Source organism: Saccopteryx leptura, chromosome 7 (assembly GCF_036850995.1).
Source record: "Saccopteryx leptura isolate mSacLep1 chromosome 7, mSacLep1_pri_phased_curated, whole genome shotgun sequence".
Lineage (NCBI taxonomy): Eukaryota > Metazoa > Chordata > Mammalia > Chiroptera > Emballonuridae > Saccopteryx > Saccopteryx leptura.
Genome location: NC_089509.1, coordinates 88,039,937 through 88,058,248, shown reverse-complemented (window position 1 = coordinate 88,058,248; position 18,312 = coordinate 88,039,937). Strand labels below are relative to the sequence as shown.

At 41.3% G+C, this 18,312-nt stretch overlaps 1 protein-coding gene across 5 annotated transcripts in view; it reads left to right on the top strand.

The window, feature by feature from the left end:
• Positions 1-18,312, top strand: part of LOC136378278 (cyclin-Y-like protein 1) — a 32,979-nt gene that overhangs the window by 5,371 nt on the left and 9,296 nt on the right. For 2 of the 5 annotated variants that reach the window (XM_066344993.1, XM_066344991.1), the window contains exons 3-6: positions 4,548-4,619; positions 6,548-6,756; positions 8,496-8,565; positions 14,383-14,549. In XM_066344993.1, the coding sequence (XP_066201090.1) occupies positions 14,506-14,549 (44 nt within the window). In that variant the 5' untranslated portion in view covers positions 4,548-4,619; positions 6,548-6,756; positions 8,496-8,565; positions 14,383-14,505. Of the gene's footprint in view, positions 1-4,547; positions 4,620-6,547; positions 6,757-8,495; positions 8,566-14,382; positions 14,550-14,868; positions 14,914-18,312 lie in introns of those variants that run through there. The other 3 variants (XR_010746595.1, XM_066344992.1, XM_066344995.1) reach the window with 3 other exon arrangements.

Genomic DNA, 18,312 nt, shown 5'->3' with positions numbered 1-18,312 from the left:
CACCAGGGGGCGATAATCTGCCCATCCTGGGCGTCGCCATGTTGCGACCAGAGCCACTCTAGCGCCTGAGGCAGAGGCCACAGAGCCATCCCCAGCGCCCGGGCCATCTTTGCTCCAATGGAGCCTTGGCTGCGGGAGGGGAAGAGAGAGACAGAGAGGAAAGCGCGGCGGAGGGGTGGAGAAGCAAATGGGCGCTTCTCCTATGTGCCCTGGCCGGGAATCGAACCCGGGTCCTCCGCACGCTAGGCCGACGCTCTACCGCTGAGCCAACCGGCCAGGGCGAGGTTATTCTTTATATGCTTCTTTTAGCTTTTTGTTATGGAGAAAAGTAAGAAAGTAAAGCACCTGGAACTGTGCTTGGCACCTAGAGAGCGCTCCAGGAAGTATCTCCATGCAACTGCGTGGAGCTCTACTACACGCCTTTAGTAACTGTTCAGTGCACCATCAGATGGTTGGAGCAGCATTCATTCACCCACCCTTTGTGGTTGGCCGTCTTTTGAAGCGAAACTGCACATAATCCCATTATGCTTTATTCTTGGGACACAGATTTTAAAAAATGGATGTGTTGTACTTCCCTATGGAATTCAGATGGTATACTTTCTTATCATTTAATCAGGATGTCATTTTCTAATTAAGGAATTTTAACATTAAATGTCCTTATCCCAAATTAAAGTCACCATTGTTTTTTCACTGGCTATCAGAATTCCTTTTAGGTTTCTGTGGTTCTTGTGCCTTAATTCTGAATACTTCTCTAAGATTTGCAAATAATGCTGATCTTAGATGACAAATCAAAGGATAGCAATAGATGAAACCTTAAATGATATGAGGAGATTAGGAGAAACATAACTGGTTTTGGGTACACTGAAATGGTGAGATAATCTAGTAAACACCATTCCAGATGCAGGACAGACTGATATACAAGACAAAGCCCTACCCTGACTCAGGTCCTAACATTCCAGAGAAGCCTGGGGGCAGACAACGTGTGAACAATGGGGAAAGTCAGAACAGTAAAGAGGCCTCCCTCCCTAAGCGACTGAGAGGGAGCCTTGTGAGGGAGAGGCAGGAGAGGCTTCCGTGCAGTTTCTCAGATGGGAGTGCCCTGAGTGCAGGCAAAGGACAAGAGGACACAGGGAGGGCTTCGGCAGAGCGAAAGGGACGCCAGGAGGAGTGTAGTGGATTAAGACCTTATATGCCTAGTGGGCCTTAACAAAAAATATGAATTTTAGTGTAGTAATGGAAAACCACTGGAGGATTACATGCAGGGAAATAAGGTTAATTCTAGAAAAAAGAGAGGGAGAGAGAAAAAAGCTACTGTGTTAGAATAGGGTGGAAGCAGGGAGACCAGCTGACAGGCAGCAGTGGCTTAAACAAACAAACAAACAAACAAAAAAAAAAAACAAGAGTGGTTTAAAATAGGCTGACTTAAAGAAATTAAGTGAATCTAAAAGTAGTAACAAAGATATGAATGGATAAGTCACAGAAAAAGTAATGAAGATTACATTTAAATATGCCTTTATGAAAAAGAAATACAAATAAGATTGTACTGTAGTTTCTCTCCTATTGGAAAAAGGCCCATACAATTGGCAGTGCATTCTTTGATCAGGCTGTGAAGAAACAGTTACCTTTATATATTGCTGATGGAAATGCAGAGTAGTTCAACCTGGTGAAGGGGAGCCATTGGCACAATCTCACAACAGCATAGATGCATTAATCAAGAATCCTACGTGGCGGGATTTATCCTGAAGACATACCCCACAAACTTGAAACCATGTAGTCACAAAATTCTTGTTGCATTATTTTCAAAAGAAGAATAATAGAAGTAACTCATGTCCAATAAGGGTTTGGTAAAATAAACTAGTATATCCACACATTAGAAAATTATAGAGCTATAAATAATAAGATCTTCCTTTACTGCAATGTGGTCATTTCTAGAATAAGTTACATGAAAAAATGGAAGGACATACAGTAATATGTGACAGAAGCAGCAAAAATATGTATTAAAAAAACTCACTGGGAGAAATTCTTGCTAATGTGTGCAACTATTATTTCCCTTTTGTGGGTAGCTCAATCTTTTCAGAACTTGTCTCAGTTCTTCTGTTCATCTGAAAAGACTTTTTCTTCATGATGACAAAGGAGGCATCTACAGCTCCAGACTATCTGTAAAGACCCTAGAGTACAGATCTGCTTCTCCTCTGGTTCTTTGGAGGTCCCAGGGCAGCCCACCCTAGAGCCGTAAGAGTAGAGTAAGGGGTTCCCATCTTTTTTCTTGTCACTTGGGCTAGTTTTACTCTCCCCGCATTTTGTCTTTTAATTTTTTCTTACCTGAGTCTTTATGATTTTGAATTTAGATCCATAGCAATACATCTGGATTTGGGATGTGTGTGTGTGTGGCAATACATCTTGGCCCGCACATGTGTGTGTGTGTGTGTGTGTGTATGTGTGTGTGTGTATGTGTGTGTGTGCGTGTGCATGTGTGTTCCTGCTGCTGCTTTGATTCTGGTACTTTCCCTGGACTTTCCTTTAAAAAACTTAATCATGCTGTAGATACTGATACATAATATGGCTACATCAGCAAACATTTCTACATTTTCTTTTAGATTCAAACGTAGATATATTTGCTTTATTTTGGTAGGAAGTAGTCTTGAACCCTTTCAGAAGCCTGAGGTTAGAGGCAGCTGTGAAAGTCTGCCTGTCATTTTGTGCACAACTGAATTTATTTTTCCAAATAGCTAATGTCTCATTTTTAAAATATGTGGGAAAAAACTAAAAATAGCTTTATGAGCCTTTTACATTAAAATGTTGGGTAGGAAAGTTGCTCCAAAAGCAGTTTAATAAACTTGTAATTCAGTGAAGGAATTTCCTTATAAAAAACAAAACGGTTCATTTGGCTATATAAATTTCTGGTACTAGCAGTACCATTAAAATGGATGGTTCCGATTCCTGTTAAACCAGGAGTCCCAAATTATATTGGTGCAAGATTCTATCTGTACTATTTGAGGAAAAAAAGGCTTCTAGGTAGATATTTTTTGTGAAATGCTGAGTTAGATGTTATTCATTATTAGACTGATTAGTTTATAACACATCCATGTGCATTTTGATTCTCTAAGAACCAGGGATATAGTGTATTTAGACTTGACCACCAAATGCAGTTTTAAAAAACAAAACCATTATTATGTGCTTTGGGAAGTATTGCCTTACCCATTCCTCTATCAGGATTTTGGTCCTCTTTCTTACAAGATTGGTTAAGTGGTTTGAGACAGACATTACTGAGGTGTGTCATAGGGTTCTTTTGTTTTGTTTTAGTGACAACTGTATTAATCTGTATGGTGGCAAACTTTGTTTTATGAAAATTCAAGTACCTGTTTGGATTCCTGCTGAAGTAGTTTGTCTCACCTTGGTGCAAGGTGGACTGCTTTTACGTAGGCACAGCAAAATTTTTACTAGCTGCCCTATGATCAGCTCCAGAAAGTATTCATATTGAAGTCCCAAAGTAATTATGTGGCATGGAAGGAAGAAGTGAGACTTGAGCTTTGGAAGTTGAAGGCAAAAGTTAAAATTATGAAAATATTAAAAATTGCTATCATGAAAGTATTCCTACAAATTGAACATTGAGCTTTTATACCATTTCTTTTAAGTCTGCCACAATGAATACCCTCCAAGTAAACCACAGCTAACTAAATAAGTTCATTTGTTCATGGAGTTAGAATTAGCCTAAATGTCTAAAGGATATTGCCGAAAACAACTCACTTGATTTTGGCATCTTTAATGTATTGGTTGGTATCTGACAGTAACTGGCTATAGCATAACTTGCTTCTGGAAACAGTTGTGGAATGTGCTAGTAATATTATCAGCATAAAGAGAGTGACCACATATTTTAAATTGATAAATAGAAGGGGGAAAGCACATATATGATTCATCTAATAGTTGCATAGATTATTTTGCTGCAAGTTAAAAAAAAGTCTGATACATAGCCTGGTTTTATCACACATATATAAGAAGATTCTACAGCTTTACATTTTTCCAGGTTTTTTATGTTAATGCCTTTATTAATATTTGCTTGTTATCATTACAAAAAACTCTTCCCAACAGTGTTAAAAGTGATTGAAATTGACGTGTAGCTATTTTTTTTTTTTTTTTTTTTTTACTTTTACAGAGACAGAGAGTGAGTCAGAGAGAGGTAGACAGGGACAGACAGACAGGAACGAAGAGAGATGAGAAGCATCAATCATTAGTTTTTCATTGCGCTCTGCAACACCTTAGTTGTTCATTGATTGCTTTCTCATATGTGCCTTGACTGCAGGCCTTCAGCAGACCAAGTAACCCTTGCTGGAGCCAGTGATCTTGGGTTCAAGCTGGTGGGCTTTTGCTCAAACCAGATGAGCCCACGCTCAAGCTGGCGACCTCGGGGTCTCGAACCTGGGTCCTCCACATCCCAGGTCGACGTTCTATCCACTGTGCCACTGCCTGGTCAGGCGCCGTGTAGCTACTTTTAAAATCATATGTTTTTCTACTTAATTATCACACCTTTTCCTCTTCTTTTTATACAGACCCATGGCTAGAAGCACACCCATATGACAGGCAGAAGAACACTATTATATTGAGACACTCTGAGGTGAACGGTAAGACAGTATATTTTTTCCTCTGAGAAGAAGATTCAAAACTGTTTTTGTATATTACAGGAAGTATTTAGAAGAACTCATATATTGGTTTAAATGTTTCCCTTTTTTATGTATCTACTTGTCTTATTTTAATAGATGATGATACACGTCCCTTTAGGTGTCACTGTTTCACTGAGAGAACAGGTAGACTAGACTGCTTACAGGTCTGCCATTTCTTTATCGGCATGGTCAACTGGACATGTGATTTAGTTGTGGTCTGTTCCTCCAAAATCCTATGTCCTTTTCCCCTTGCTCCAAAGAGCACAGGTTTTAAAGATGAATAATAGGATTTAGGTCACAGGTTTTCATTTGAACAAATAAAAAGAATCAGTTTATTTATTTGTTTTCTTAAGATTTAGAAACTTTATTATTATTGCTTTTAGAGCGAAGAGGGAGAGGGTGGGGGGGTGGCAATAGGAGCTGGAAGCAACTCATAGTAGCTGCTTCTCCTATGGGTCTTGCAAGCCTGTGGCTTTGAACCGGAGATCTCAGCATTCCAGGTCAGTGCTTTATCCACTGTGCCACCACAGGTCAGGCCAAAAGAATCAGTGTATATATGAGGATTGAATTTGTGATTTTGGCCCCATTTTACATAGTCCTCCACCCAATGATCCTGTCTCACATCCAGATTTAGCCTACTCAGGACTTTTAAGCTATTCAGACTTTCTCATTCTAAGGTGCTGCTGTGCTCAGGTGCATGGACCAAACATATCCCTGTGGGGTTTCCCAGATTAGCCTCTGTGTATAAATTTCCTACATCCTGTTTGTTTTAGGGTAAGAGTGAGACCTGTAGAATTTTAACACTCCTACTTGTCTGCTTATTTTATTTAATGTTATGTTAAATCTAGTTTACTTGCTTAAGAAGCCACATATGAAGTTTTTAGTTGATTATAACAGCTAAAGTACAAGAAGTGAAGATTCCATAATATTTGAAGTAATGCAGCACAATAAAATAAGGCAGTTTCTAATTTGTTTTCATGGTGTATGTGTATTTTGCCTGTCTTGAGCTGATCATTTTTGGTTAGATTTTTGTATTTCTCAGTTTCTTCCAGAACCATGGGCTGCTCACATATATAGAGAGAGTGCAGACAGTAAAGGAGAAGCTCTCTTCTGTCCCACATTATAGGTGGGGTGTGGGAAACTGAGTATAGCCTAAGACCCTCTCTGGAGCTTTTATTCCTCTTCCGGCCTTTGTTAGAGCAAATTGATTTTGTGTTCTATAGGTATATATGTTGTTAGGTTAGCAGAGTCATTTTAAAATTTAAATTTAAATTGGTTACTTTCCAATTGAGTAAAGACCCATTTATTTTTTAGTAAGGTATTTTATTACCAGTAAGTGGTTCGGGGCACTTCTGGGGATGCTGGTGCAATTAGGGATTAGTGCCTGGCCAAAACTGATTCTTAGAGCTGGCCACTGTTGGATCCTGGTGGTTCAAGTAAGGTGGGTATAAACGTAGAATTAGAAACTACTACTGGGTAGTAGTTCAGATATGCAACAGTAAAATTTATTAGCTGAGTTTCCCGTTAGCCTATTTGCTTTGCCCTTTTCTTATGTATTTGGAGAGTCTTTCATTTGTACCTAATATGGGATAGCTGTTAGGTCAAAAAGTAAGTTTTTAGATTTACTTTATGAGACTCATCGTGGCAGGTGATTTAAATTATAAATTTTGTTGAAAATTATTTTTAAAAAATGGAATTTTGTTTCATTTATGTTGGTAGTCTGTCAGATAATCAGCAACTTTTATTTTTCTATGGCATTTGTATCAGAATTGATCAGTTAATTTTTTTTTTTTTTTAATTTTCTTCAGAAATCACATGCTTTTTCCCTGGTTTTCTTATTTATTTATTTATTTATTTATTTATTTATTTATTTTACTTATTCATTTTAGAGAGAAGAGAGAGAGATAGAGAGAGAGAAGGGGAGAGGAGCAGGAAGCATCAACTCCCATATGTGCCTTAACCAGACAGCCCAGGGTTTCGAACTGGCGACCTCAGCATTTCCAGGTCAACGCTTGATCCACTGCGCCACCAGAGGCCAGGCCAATTTTTTTATTTATTCTTAGAGGAAGAAGACAAAGATGACGATTTTTAAAATTGTGTAAGTAAACAGTTGAAGAATTAAGTAAGAAAATAACAGTTTGAAAAAAAAAAAGAATACAGTTTGAACTAAAAGTTGTCTGCCATGATTCCTAAAATATATAATGGACTCAATACCAATAACATGGACATCTTTATGTAGATTTTCTAAATTTCTTTTGTTTTCCTAGTTATCAAACATATGTATTCAAAAAAAAACCTTGGCTTAGTAATGCCCACTTTTTAAAGAATTCTAACATTTAAGTTCAATTTCAATTTCATGGTCGTGGTATAAAGATCTGCCCTAATTTATTGCCTTAATTTTCAAACCTCATTTTTTAAACAAAAGTATAATAGCTAAATGATGTTTTAGCGCTATTTATTGACTTCCTGTCAGAGCAATTGAAACCTTAGCTTTCTCACTCCACAGGGGCCTTATTTCCCTCCCTCTGTTATATGGTGCTTATTAAATCAGAATCAGTGGTTACATTATTATAATTATGCAAATATTTATCTTTCTTCTTTTTTGGGGGGGGTGGAGAGAGTAGAAGCATCAACTCTTAGTTATTTCACTTTAGTTGTTCATTAATTGCTTCTCATACATGCTTCATCAGAGGAAGGGGGGGCTCAAGCAGAGCCAGCAACCCTTTGCTCAAGCCAGTGACCTTTGGGCTCATGTCAGCAACACTGGACTTTAAGCCAGTGACCTTGGGATCATGTCACTGTGCTCAAGGCAGTGACCCCACAGTCAAGCTGGCGAGCCCTCGCTCAAGCCAAGGAGCCTGCACTTGGGTTTCAAACCAGAAAATAAAATTTTTTTTTGTACCTAATAATTGAGTAATTTGACAAAGATGACTGTCAGATAAAAATACTACATTTATGCTATGTTAACTTAATACCTAGTAATTCTTCATTTCTGTGTGTGTGGAATTAATTTCCAGACTCTATTATCTTTGGGCTCATGTCAGCAACACTGGACTTTAAGCCAGTGACCTTGGGATCATGTCACTGTGCTCAAGGCAGTGACCCCACGGTCAAGCTGGCGAGCCCTTGCTCAAGCCAAGGAGCCTGCACAGGGTTTCAAACCAGAAAATAAATTTTTTTTTTGTACCTAATAATTGAGTAATTTGACAAAGATGACTGTCAGATAAAAATACTACATTTATGCTATGTTAACTTAATACCTAGTAATTCTTCATTTCTGTGTGTGTGGAATTAATTTCCAGACTCTATTGTCTTGCTTGTTTTCTAACAGCTGTTTTTCCCCCCAAATGTTGTAAGATTTTTCACATGCCTATCAAAAATATTTTCCATCTACTATATATATCTGTTCCATTTTTTTCTTGGAAATACCCTTCCTCAACATTTTATCATCTGATTCTAGTATGGACTGGTTTTCCCTAGGCCTTCTCTGTGCCTATTTTCCTGGCATGTCTCTTTGAAGTCATCTGCTGTCTCACATAACTGCACTCTTTTCTGGGATCCCCTATGACCTGGGTTCTGTGTTTACCACTGTCTTGTTAATCGTATTGTACTGGAGCACAATCTTGTCCCTGGGAAAAGATAGATGGGCAGAAGTTTTTAGAGATCTAGCATCTTTGAAATGCCTCCTATTTGATAAAAGTATAGAATTCTAGGTTGCAACTAATTTTTGCAGTTCTAAAGACATTTCTGCTGTTTATTCATTTATAGTGTTGCTCTGAAATCTGTTGACATTGTATGATACATTGTGTATTACTAATATTTGTCATTTCACTCTAGCCCTTCCTTCTTTGGAAGCTTTTAGTACCTTCTCTGTCCCTGGGATTCTGAAATTTCATAATATGGTTTGGTATGTACCTTTTTATTTTTTGGGTGGCCATTAAGTCTGTAGATCTCTCATTTCAGTGAATTTGTTCTTCTTCTTTTCCAAGTGAGAGGAGAGGAGATAGACTCCTGCATATGCCCTGACTGGGATCTACCTGGCAACCCCTGTCTGGGACCTGTAATCTGCCCATCTGGGGCTTGCAAGCTATTTTTAGCATCTGAGGCTTTCTGGAGCCATCCTCAGCTCCTAGGGTGATATGCTTACATCAATCCAGCCATGGCTGCGGGAAAGGAAGAGAGAGAAAGAAGGGGTAGGGGTAGGGGTGGAAAAGCAGGTGGTCACTTCTCCTGTGTGTCCTGACCGGGAATTGAACCTGGGACATTGCCACGCTGGGGTAACACTCTACCACTGAACCAACCGGCCAGGACTCATTTCAGTGAATTTTTAAAAAATATTTTTTCTATTTCTTTTTTATAGTATTTGTATAACTCAGAAATTGGAACTCTTAGACCAGTATTCCTGCATGAATTTCTACATTTTCCCCCTCCTATTTTCCATTTCATCTTTTTCTACTTCCCAGACATTTGTTTGACTCTGTACTCCAACCTTTCTATTGAGTGCTTTGTTTTGTCTATCTTGTTTTTAGTTTATAGAGTTCTCTTATAAAAAAGTCATTCTTTTTTTCATAGCATTCAGTTTTTTCACCAATGGATTTTTTTGCCTTTCTGAGATTAAGAATTATATTTTGTTTAAAGTTTTCATTTGCTCCTGAATTTTATCACTTCCATTACTTTCCTTCTTGTTTTGATCTCTCTTGCTTGTTGGCTTTCCTCAGCTGTGTGGTGGCTCCTGGCTGTATCTTAAGATCTAATTGGAAGCACCAGGAGTGAGCACGACTTTTGTTAACTGACAGGCCTCAGTGTAGGATTCTGGGGTCAAGCCTCTGAATTCGGAACCTGCCTGTGGTTCTGTCGGATAAACTGGGTTTCTTATGCCTGTCCCAGCTACTCTCTGTTCCACCAATTATGTGCTTCCTGTGTTCTGCCTTGTCATTTACTCTTTTATCTAGTCTACAGCTTTCAAACATTATAAATTACCGCTGTTAATCCTATACTGCGAATAACCTTTATTTTTCTGCCTTTAATTCTAATAACGTACCTCTGAAAGGACGGGCAGAGGAAACAGATTTGTCCATCATGTTTAACATACACTTAGAACCTATATTTGAAGTGTTTATGTTAAGTTTAAAGTTTTAATTCAATATAATTAATGATATTAATTTAGAGACTATTTTTGGCTGGACCTATAATTAGCATACTACACTTTTCTAGTAATGCCTTATTCCATCGAAACCACACACCCTGCCATACTGTTCCATTAATGTGCAACATAATGAGCAGTTTTCATTAGTGCATAAAGTGTTAGAAATTTTTAAGTTAATTAAAAGTCATCCTTAACATTCAAAACTTGTGAAGAAGTGGAGAGAAAACAGCAAACCTCAGCTTTATTTTTTATTTTTATTTATTTTTATTTTTTTACATAGGCAGAGATAGACAGGGACAGACAGACAGGAACGGAGAGAGAGATGAGAAGCATCAATCATTAGTTTTTCGTTGCGCGTTGCGACTTCTTAGTTGTTCATTGATTGCTTTCTCATATGTGCCTTGACCGCGGGCCTTCAGCAGACCGAGTAACCCCTTGCTGGAGCCAGCGACCTTGGGTCCAAGCTGGTGATCTTTTTGCTCAAGCCAGATGAGCCCGTGCTCAAGCTGGCAACCTCGGGGTCTCGAACCTGGGTCCTTCCACATCCCAGTCCGACGCTCTATCCACTGCACCACCACCTGGTCAGGCTCAGCTTTATTTTTAATGGGCTAAGACGAGGCAGTAGGAGCAATGGCACAATGGGTAGGGGCAGCATGTCAGCAGGTACTTGACCTTGATAGTAAGGTTTGGGTTTTGATTTGTTAGACTTCTGGGTATGATTATTTTTCTATTCTTTGCCATTGAACGCTTTTTTTTTAACTGACAGAAGATGAGGCAGAAGGGAGAGAGATAAGAAGCATCAACTTGTAGTTGTATCACTTTAATTGTCCATTGATTGCTTCTCATATGTGCCTTGACTGGAGCAAGGGACCTTCAGCTGAGCCAGTGACCCCTTGCTCAAGCCAGCGACCTGGGCTTCAAGCCAGCAACTATGAGATCATGTTGATGACCCCACACTCAGGCTGGTGACCCCATGCTTAATCTGGTGAGCCTGCTATTGTGAACAATGCTGCCACAAACATGGGGGTGCGTTTCTCCTTTTGGAGCAGTTCTATGGTGTTCTTGGGGTATATTCCTAAAAGTGGGACAGCTGGGTCAAAAGGCAGTTCAATTTTTAATTTTTTGAGGAATCTCCATACTGTTTTCCACAGAGGCTACACCAGTCTGCATTCCCACCAGCAGTGCAGGAGGGTTCCCTTTTCTCCACATCCTCGCCAGCACTTATTTTGTGTTGTTTTGTTGATGAGCGCCATTCTGACTGGTGTGAGGTGATATCTCATTGTGATTTTAATTTGCATTTCTCTAATGATTAGTGATGTTGAGCATTTTTTCATATGCCTATTGGCCATCTGTATGTCCTCTTTGGAGAAGTGTCTATTCATTTCTTTTTCCCATTTTTTGATTGGATTGTCTTCCTGATATTGAGTTTTACAAGTTCTTTATAAATTTTGATTATTAACCCCTTATCAGATGTATTGTCAAATATGTTCTCCCATTATGTAGTTTGTCTTTTTATTCTGTTCTTATTGTCTTCAGCTGTGCAAAAGCTTTTTAGTTTGATAAAGTCCCATTTGTTTATCCTGTCTTTTATTTCACTTCCCTGTGGAGATAAATCAGCAAATATATCACTGCGAGAGATGTTGGAGAGCTTACTGCCTATGTTTTCTTCTAAGATGCTTATGGTTTCTTAGATGAATGTAACAGAGGGAATCTGGTCATTAAAAAAAAATAAAACATCATTTAGACTTAAATATAAATAAAATGGAAATAATATAAGTTATTTATTCTTTCTGTGTGGACACGGACCGGTAGAGGTCCGCGGTCCCGGGGTTAGGGACCACTGGGTTAGAGCATCGTCCAGAAGTGCAGAGGTTGCCTGTCTGCTCCCCGGTCAGGGCACATGCAGGAACAGATTGATGTTCCTGTCTCTCCCTCCCTCTTTCTCCCTCTCACCCTCCCTCCTTTTCTTCCTTCCTCTCTCTCTAAAATCAATACAATACTTTTTAAAGAAGATGATAAAGCAGAGTAAAGTGATGCAGTGATTAGAGAGGCTCGCTACTTTAGATAGAATGATCAGGAAGAGCTTTTGTAAAGAGGGAACATTAGAACGAGAGCTGACTGAACTGAGGAAGACAAGGAGCTCCGGCCTTACAGGCAGAGGGGGAAGTGCAGGACCTCGGACAGGAACGTGCTGTGTGTGCTCGAGGGACAGGAGGTCTGGCCAGCGCAGTGAGAGTGTGAGACAGGAAAGCTTGTAGGACGGGAGGCACAGAAGGTGGTGTCCTGTCCTGTAGAGCCTATAGCTGGCAGGCCATGCGTGTAAGTGAACATTTTGTTTGACGGGAAACCTTTGGCAGGTACTGAGATACTGAGCAGGGGAGTGAAATGCTCTTAATTAAAGAGGCTACTCTGGCTGCTTTGGGGAGAACAGACTAGTTGGGAGCCCGAGTGGGCCAGGAGGCAATAACTGTGATACAGGTGAGAAGCGACAAATAGTGATCAGATTGCCAGTGAGAGGTAGAGATAACAAGAATTGTTAACAGATTGGAGCGGGCTAACTCAGATGGAGGTTTTTGGCGCCAGCAACTAGGCGAATGGCAGTGTCCCTCGTGTTTTTAGGGCATACTAACCAGTGGAGTTGGTATGTATGCGAGAAGGCACCTCAGTTAGCAGTAGTGGTTGGAGTAGAGTGACGATGGCGGGGCGGACTAACGTGGGCTAAGGAGAGAGTGGGAGATGAGAAGCGTGAGGGCACTTAACTGAGCGAGGTGAGAGGAAGCATCCTGGGAGTTGTGGAGGGTGTGGTGGCAACAACATAAACACAGTCACATTGGGGAAAATATCTGGCAGATGGAGGATTCTTCAAAAGGTAATTGTGAGCCCTGGCCGGTTGGCTCAGTGGTAGAGCATCAGCCTGGCGTGCAGGAGTCCCGGGTTTGATTCCCGGCCAGGGCACACAGGAGAAACGCCCATCTGCTTCTCCACCCCTCCCCCTCTCCTTCCTCTCTGTCTCTCTCTTCCCTTCCCGCAGCCGAGGCTCCACTGGAGCAAGGTTGGCCTGGGCGCTGGGGATGGCTCTATGGCCTCTGCCTCAGAGGCTAGAATGGCTCTGGTTGCAACAAAGCAACGCCTGAGATGGGCAGAGCGTCGCCCCCTGGTGGGCGTGCCGGGTGGATCCCGGTCGGGCGCATGCGGGAGTCTGTCTGACTGCCTCCCCATTTCCAACTTCAGAAAAATACCAAAAAAAAAAAAAAGGTAATTGTGGGAGCAGTGTTGTGCGGAAGTAGAATGAGATCGATTTGGTGATAGACGAGTTAGCTTCAGTGAGAAGAGACATCTCAATCCCACTGACACAGCAGGCCAAGTGGTACAAATGAATGAGTAACGGCACATAGCAAGTCTGCTGTAAAGATGACAGGAAGTTGAGAGAAAGCCAGTGTTGTATAAGAGCCTTAATTATTTCTATAGACAGTTGAATCATACAAGGAGTTTGTTCTTAGGATACTTGAGAGCACTGTGTTTTAGGGAATGGGTGCAGAATTTCACTAAGAACATATCATGTTCAGTAATCATTTGTGTGGAAATCACAGTTGAGTTTGGAGAACATTGGCAAATCTGAGCTGTCAATCTGATAACCTTCAGACAGTAAACATACTCTAAAACTGAACTTTTTTCTGTTTCTCAAATGGCATATATACTCTTCTGCAAAGCACCTTTTGAGATAACAACCAATCAAAACTTAAATCTATAATCTTTACTCAGCTGTTAACTTTGCCTAGTTCTTTGTAGAATAGACATTTAGTACATGAAAAAAAAGTCATGAAATCTCACAAGTTACCGGCAGGTGTAGAGGAGTGTCAGGGACACAGACTGGCAGTTCCGTTACCACCTGAAACCAACAGAATTGACTAAAGCTTCAGATTCTGTAAGACAGAGATGCATTTCATAAAATGATAATGGAGGTGTGAATATTAAGGAGTATGAGAAAGACTGTCCTTTGTATGGATGTGTGTTCCTCACAAAGGCGCCCAGACGGGAACACTAGGAAACTGTCTATTGTACAGACCAGCCTGAAGCCCAGCTGTTTGTATTGCTGTCCTGCTGTACCTCACAACAGCCACTGGGAGGCTCCGTTGACCACCAGTTTTTATCTTTAGCTTGTGCCAGGAAAGGACTGGTTATTATGAAAAGAAGATCTAAATGTATTCAGGATTTACATATGCAAGAATTATGTAAAATCCCCATATAACTACTAGCCAGGTATGAAACACTGCATGTGGTAGTATTTATTGAACAACTTGACTCTACACTGGGCCTGTATATGCTGCCCGTTACAAGTGGAAAGGTACTAACACAATGCACTTCTTCAGCATGACCTTTGCTAAGATGTACATTCATTCCTGTGTCCAAAAGTTGGGCTGTGACTTAGCCTCTGACTTTGACTGGCCAACCAGCCTCTGTAGAACCTAAAAATAAAGGGCATGTTAAAAGGAATAGATAAAATCTGCCATTCCTAACAGTTCTTATCACAGCACTTAAACTGAATTAAAATCAAAGACTGGTGCTCTACTTTTGCAGGTTCTTCTAAAAAGACTTGTAACTTCCGCTGAAATTAACATCTGCCCCAAGAACTGGAGGAGGCTTGTTGGGGCAGCCGCTTACCTTGCCTGCAAGGTTTCGGGTGATCAGAATGCCTTGGATATGGACTACGTCCAGGACACTATAGGCGTTGCAATTAAGGACATGTGAGTTTGTTAAGGTTTTGGTGAGATTTTTTAACCGTTTAGCAGTACCTCATGTGCCCCCATGAAGCTTATATGTTAAGAAATATTTGTAAAGGTAACTTTGTGCAGAGACATAGGCATAAAATTATATACTTCTTTTGTGACCTAACAATTCATATTCCTCATCATTTAATAAGTCCTGATATATTATTGTTGTAATAATCTATTAGATAATTGTTTCTCTGCTGGTTTTGGCAGACATTTTACAAGCTCATGACCAGAACAGCAGTACAGTAAATATCTTCATGCTTTATTTATTTATTTATTTTTTTTTTTACAGAGACAGAGAGAGAGTCAGAGTGAGGAATAGACAGGGACAGACAGACAGGAATGGGAAGACGAGGAGCATCAATCATAAGTTTTTCGTCGCACATTGCGACACCTTAGTTGTTCATTGATTGCTTTCTTATATGTGCCTTGACCATGGGCCTTTAGCAGACTGAGTAACCCCTTGCTTGAGCCAGTGACCTTGGGTCCAAGCTGGTGAATTTTTGCTCAAACCAGATGAGCCCATGCTCAAGCTGGCGACCTCGGGGTCTCGAACCTGGGTCTTCCACATCCCAGTCCGACACTCTATCCACTGCGCCACTGCCTGGTCAGGCCCTTCTTTGTGCATTCTTAAAGCCATCTACCAATTCCAGTCCATTTTTAAGGGGCCTACATTTGGCCCTTGAAATAGCTGTTTGGCCACTGTTGCACAGGTCTTAGGGCTACGAGACTATTGAGAGGTTATAGCTTAAACCTGGGTCACATATTGTATATTTGCTTTTACTGGTCTTTCCCTCCTTTCCATCTGAAGTTCTGTTGTTAAACTCGCCATAATAGGAAATTAACCACATATAAAGGTTTCATCCCTGTGCTCTCTCCTGTCTCTTTAAGAGAATTGCATGTGTTTAAAAGCAGGTCTTCTGAGTTAGAAAGCTCCTCCCTCCCAGGCAGTTGGAGGGGGAAATATCACTGGCCTTCACTAGCGCTCATCTCATTTGAGAGTTTCCGGGGCCCTTGGCAACCACAGCAGTGCACTGTGGGGGCTGTAGGTCAACCCCGAGGGCACTCGCATAGCTGGCACACATGAGAGACGCACTAAACATGGGCATTTGATCTACTGTGAGGGCCGAGGGTGGCCGGCAGGATGAGCCAAAGAGGTATTTCCAGCAGACTTTCAAACTGCCCACGTGACAGGGAAAATGTCTTTGTGGCGGCATTTAGGAAAGTGTGAAAGAACACCTCTTGATAATACTGAACAGCATGAAGAGCAGGACCCTGGCAGCAGTGCCAAGAGTTTGTTTCCTTTGCTCGTTACTCTAGTCAAACTCATTCCAAAGTACCAAAGTGCACTTGTACACTTCCAAAAGTAAGATGCAGAAGCTAACATGACTGATCACCACCGTGGTGAGTCTTCAAACTGGTCCCTGAAAGAAGGAAGATTTGTAACCATGAATACTAGCCCTGCCATGGTGGAAGCTGACATTTCCTCAAAACCTGCAGCTGAGCTGGCTGGGGCTCTGGCTCTAGTTATAACATCAGAGAACAGGCAGGGAAATGTGTGGGTTTTCACAGGTGTGAGCTCCAGGGGCAGTGGGGGCCGTGTCTAGTGTAGGAAGACTGGTTGTAAACAATGCCTTTTGCGTATGAACAGAAAAACTCCAGGAGCGATGTTATAACAGGCTGCTTTTGTTTATGACCTTTGGACATTGGAAAGGATTACAACAATGTTTAGTGTACACTGGTCTCATCTCTCTGCTGTTGACGATTTGTAATGGTCTCATTTTGAGTCTAAATTGAAAAATTGGTGTCTGCTTTTTCTTAAAACTTTCCAACATTAGAATATATTTCCCTTCAAAAGAGTAAGTTAAACTGAGCAGCTGCGATTCAGAAAATTTGCTGTACCTGTAAATGGTATGCTATTCAGCCATCTAGCCATTGAAAAAACAACAAAAAACCCTGAAGGTGCACATTGTGCAGACATAAAGATTTTCTTCCATGATTAAACCTCTACTAATAGACATGTTAATCCTATGAAGTACTGTATTTCTACATAATTAAAAAGTATTAGTGGAGAAAGTATAAAAGGGATAGTGAAGTGCAATTATTCCTGTAGTAAATTAAGTCCTGATTAGCTGATTATCAAAACATCATCTGATTTACATTTCTATAGACTATAAATAAAAATTAATTTTGGAAGTAGGTTCAGTTGGGATTAAAGTTTAACAAATGAAAAAGAAATCTCTTTTCCGCTCATATTCTGACTGCTATCCAGACAGGAGAACATTGAGCCTTTGTTGACCTATCCAATGGATAAAATATTAAAAATAAAAAACCAAATATGTTAAGAAATAAGTCTCTCATGTTTGTTCAGGTATATATAATTTTTATATAATTAACTCTATCAAGGGGTTAATGTAAAGTGATGTGCTTTAACTTCACATGTAAATACTTGACAGGTGACAGCAGTATGGTCACATAGCAAAGGCCTCCCAACTTTCCTTTCCCACTTTATTGAGCTCACCCCCGGTGGCCGTGTTCCTGTTCTGTCTGTCAAGGGGTGGTGGATGTGAGCATCTCAGGATTGCATTCCCAACACGGGAGAAACACTGTTGGATTTTTTTTTTTTTTTGTATTTTTTTCTGAAGCTGGAAACGGGGAGAGACAGTCAGACAGACTCCTGCATGCGTCTGACCGGGATCCACCCGGCACGCCCACCAGGGGCGAGGCTCTGCCCACCAGGGCGTCGCTCTGCTGCGACCAGAGCCACTCTAGCTCCTGGGGCAGAGGCCAAGGAGCCATCCCCAGCGCCCGGGCCATCTTTGCTCCAATGGAGCCTTGGCTGGGGGAGGGGAAGAGAGAGACAGAGAGGAAGGAGGGGGGTGTGTGGAGAAGCAAATGGGCGCTTCTCTTATGTGCCCTGGCCAGGAATCGAACCCGGGACTTCCGCACACCAGGCCGACGCTCTACCGCTGAGCTAACCGGCCAGGGCCAACACTGTTGGATTTTGAGTCCACTGATGTATCAGAGGTTGTATCATAAAGTGGGGTTAGTTCAGCCAAGACATCTCTCATTAATCTTTCTGCCTTCCAGTTTAAAAAGGTGTATCCTTTCCTGTCATAGTGACAGTTTCCCACCCCAGTAGGATGAAGGTGAACAGAAACTAGCATATGCCCTGACGTGAGCCCCGTGCACTGGGGCTGCAAGGAAGGGTTCCCTTTCCCATTGAATGTGGCTTGTTTACTTATTTATTTATTTGAGCTGAATCCTTGCTGCCTCAAGAGTTTCCCCCTCAGGGATAATAGCCATGGCTCTCGATGCATCCACTTGGTGCTGTGGTGATGTGCCCACTCCTTTTGTTGGTGCATCTCTACTTCAATAAGCCCCTTCCTGTTATCGGCCTGCTGAAAATGTCTGCAAGTTCTTCAGAGCTGATAAACAGCATACATCATGCCTTTCATCTGATCTCTACAGTGGGGCCTTGCAAGCGAGTGGGGAGCGTGAATTGTACAGCTGCACTAATGGAAGTCTGGAGAATGTGCCCGAGTCAGCAGCACAGTGCACAAGAGGGCCATAGCCTCCTGCCCTCGTCCCAAACTCAGAGTGCCGGGATGCAGACAGGACCACACACAGCTGTACCTTGTTTGAACTTTGCTGGGGTCCAGCCCCGGGGGGGATCCAGGGGTCCCACAGGAGGAGACGGCGTCGGCGAAATCGAGTGAGAGAGCCGAATTCTTTT